General features: G+C 34.6%; 1 protein-coding gene across 1 annotated transcript in view; it reads right to left on the bottom strand.

Annotated features, from left to right (window-relative positions):
• The window catches only part of LOC113811611 (C-C chemokine receptor type 8-like), an 8,524-nt gene that overhangs the window by 1,524 nt on the left and 4,500 nt on the right, over window positions 1-2,500 (bottom strand). Inside the window, exon 4 of the mRNA XM_070122090.1 lies at window positions 692-829. Coding sequence (XP_069978191.1) covers window positions 692-829 — 138 coding nt within the window. The remainder of the gene's footprint in view (window positions 1-691; window positions 830-2,500) is intronic.

Raw genomic sequence — 2,500 nt, forward strand, 5'->3', positions numbered from 1 at the left:
TGTGCGTGTGTGTGTGTGTATGTGTGTGTGTGTGTGTGTGTGTGCATGTATGTATATATGTATGTATATACATATATACATTTATGTGAGTGTATATATATATATATATATATATATATATATATATATATATATATATATATATATATATACATATACATACATACATACATACATACATATATATATATATATATATATATATATATATATATATATATATATATATATATATATATATACATATATATATATATATATATTTATATATATATATATATATATATATATATATATATATATATATATATATGTATATATATATATATATATATATATATATATATATATATATATATATATATATATATATATATATATATATATATGTGTGTGTGTGTGTGTGTGTGTGTGTGTGTGTGTGTGTGTGTGTGTGTGTATGTGTGTGTGTGTGTGTGTGTGTGTAAATAGATACATGCATACCTACGTGAATAGATACATACATACATACACATACGCCTATACACACAGACACTCATACATTTATACATATATAGATAGACAGACAAACATCTAACTAGATATAACAAAATATGCAGACGCAGATATAGACATCAATACAGATATGAACAGCCTCCTTTCTACCACAAGCTCGCCACAGGCCGTTCTCCCGAGCCGAGACCTCCCTTACCGCGATGATCATAGCCACGTAGCAGGACATGGTCGTGGCGATGGGCACGAGGGTGTTCAGGAAGAAGTAGACACCGTTGATCACGTCTTCCGTCGCTGGGTCTTTGAAGTAACCGACCATCAGGGCTCCGAGGAGAAACTGAAGGGGAAAAGAGGCGTTGTAAAGGGGTTCGAAAGGGATGTTTGACTTTTGGGGGGGTAAGGGGTAGTATTGTCTGTGTGAGGGTGTGTGTGTCTGTATCTGTGTCTCTGTATGTGTGTGTGTGTGTCTGTGTGTATGTGTTTCAACTTCCATATTAGGTAGAGTGGGTGCTTCCGGCAATAATACACTACACAATAAAAGAAAGAAAGAAAAAAAACAGGCTAATAAATGCACATGTAAACCAAAAACTAATCAAACCCCAATATCTAACATCGACCTCCACCCGTAACAAATCGGATGGAGCCAGAATCTCATTTAAACAATCAATCATAACATACCCGCGTGTTAATCCTTTACCCAGTACTCGGTCAATGGGCTTTTCCCGGCACGCCGCTCCCTCTGATATCCTGCGTAAGGGGTTTTCCCGCTGGACACCGCGTCAAATCAGGGGAGTGTTATTGTCCTTATTGTTTTTCTCGTTTATCATTTTTTTATTTTGTTGTTGTTTTTCTTTCTTTCGTTGGTTTCTTCTTCTTCGGATTCTATTTGCGCTTCTCTTTGTATTGTTTTATTTATTTGTTTATTTTTCTCCTGTTTTTTTATCGTTATTGTTCTTATTTTCCTATTGTTCCTATTATTTTTGTTTGTTTGTTTGTTTTCTTTACTATTGCATTTCCATTGTGGGTATTTTCCTTATCCTTTCTCCTCTTCTTTCTTTTATGAATGTGTTTTCCTCTTCATTTGTGCCTCTCTTCTGCTTTCATGTGTCCTCTTCTGCCTTCTCTCTATTATTATTCTCATGTCTCGTATTTTTTGCCTTCTTCCTCTTGTCTTCGTCATATTTTATCATAATTTCCGTCTCCTCCTCCGTTTGTTTCTTTATAAATATTCGCATGTTTCGTTTTCTTAGTCGTCTCCCGTATTTCTTTCGTCTTATTCTGAACATTATCTTCCTCTCCTCCTCGACCTTATCTTTATCATCATCCTCGTGCTTCATTTTCTTTGATTTCTTCTGTTTTGCTTCGTCGTATGCTTAACTCCTATTTATCATTATTCTCATGCCCCGTTTTTCTTCGTCATATTCTGAAAATTTTCCTCTTCTTTATTATCTCTCTCATGCCTAGTTTTTTTTCCTTCCGTTTTTCTTCATCATATTCTGAACATCATTTCCCTTCCTTTATCATCATTCTCATGCTTCGTTTTTCTTTTCCTTCTTCCGTTCTTCTTCATCATATTCTGAACATCCTTTTCCTCTCCTTTATAACCATTCTCATGTCTCATTTGTCTTATCCTCCCGTTCTTCTTCATCATATTCTGAATATTCTCCTCTCCTTTATCATCTTTCCCATGCCTCATCTTTTTCCTTCTTCCGTTTTTCTTCGTCTTTTTTTATTTTCCTTTTCTTTATTATCTCTCTCATGCCTCGTTTCTCTTTTCCTTCTTCCGTTTCTCTTTATTTTCTTAACCTTATTTCATCACATTATCGACCAGGGACCAGCGAGAGAGAGAGGCGCAGTGACAGGAAAGAGAAAAAAGAAACGCTACACTTGGAGTCATTGCTCTATCGGTGATGAAACTTCCTTGAGACTTGTTGTTATCATTGCGCGTGAGTGGAAATTAAAACAGGATATTTAAACCTTGTGAAGTTTTTCTTTTTTTTCATATTCT

Source organism: Penaeus vannamei, chromosome 5 (genome assembly GCF_042767895.1).
Source record: "Penaeus vannamei isolate JL-2024 chromosome 5, ASM4276789v1, whole genome shotgun sequence".
Taxonomy (NCBI): Eukaryota; Metazoa; Arthropoda; class Malacostraca; order Decapoda; family Penaeidae; genus Penaeus; species Penaeus vannamei.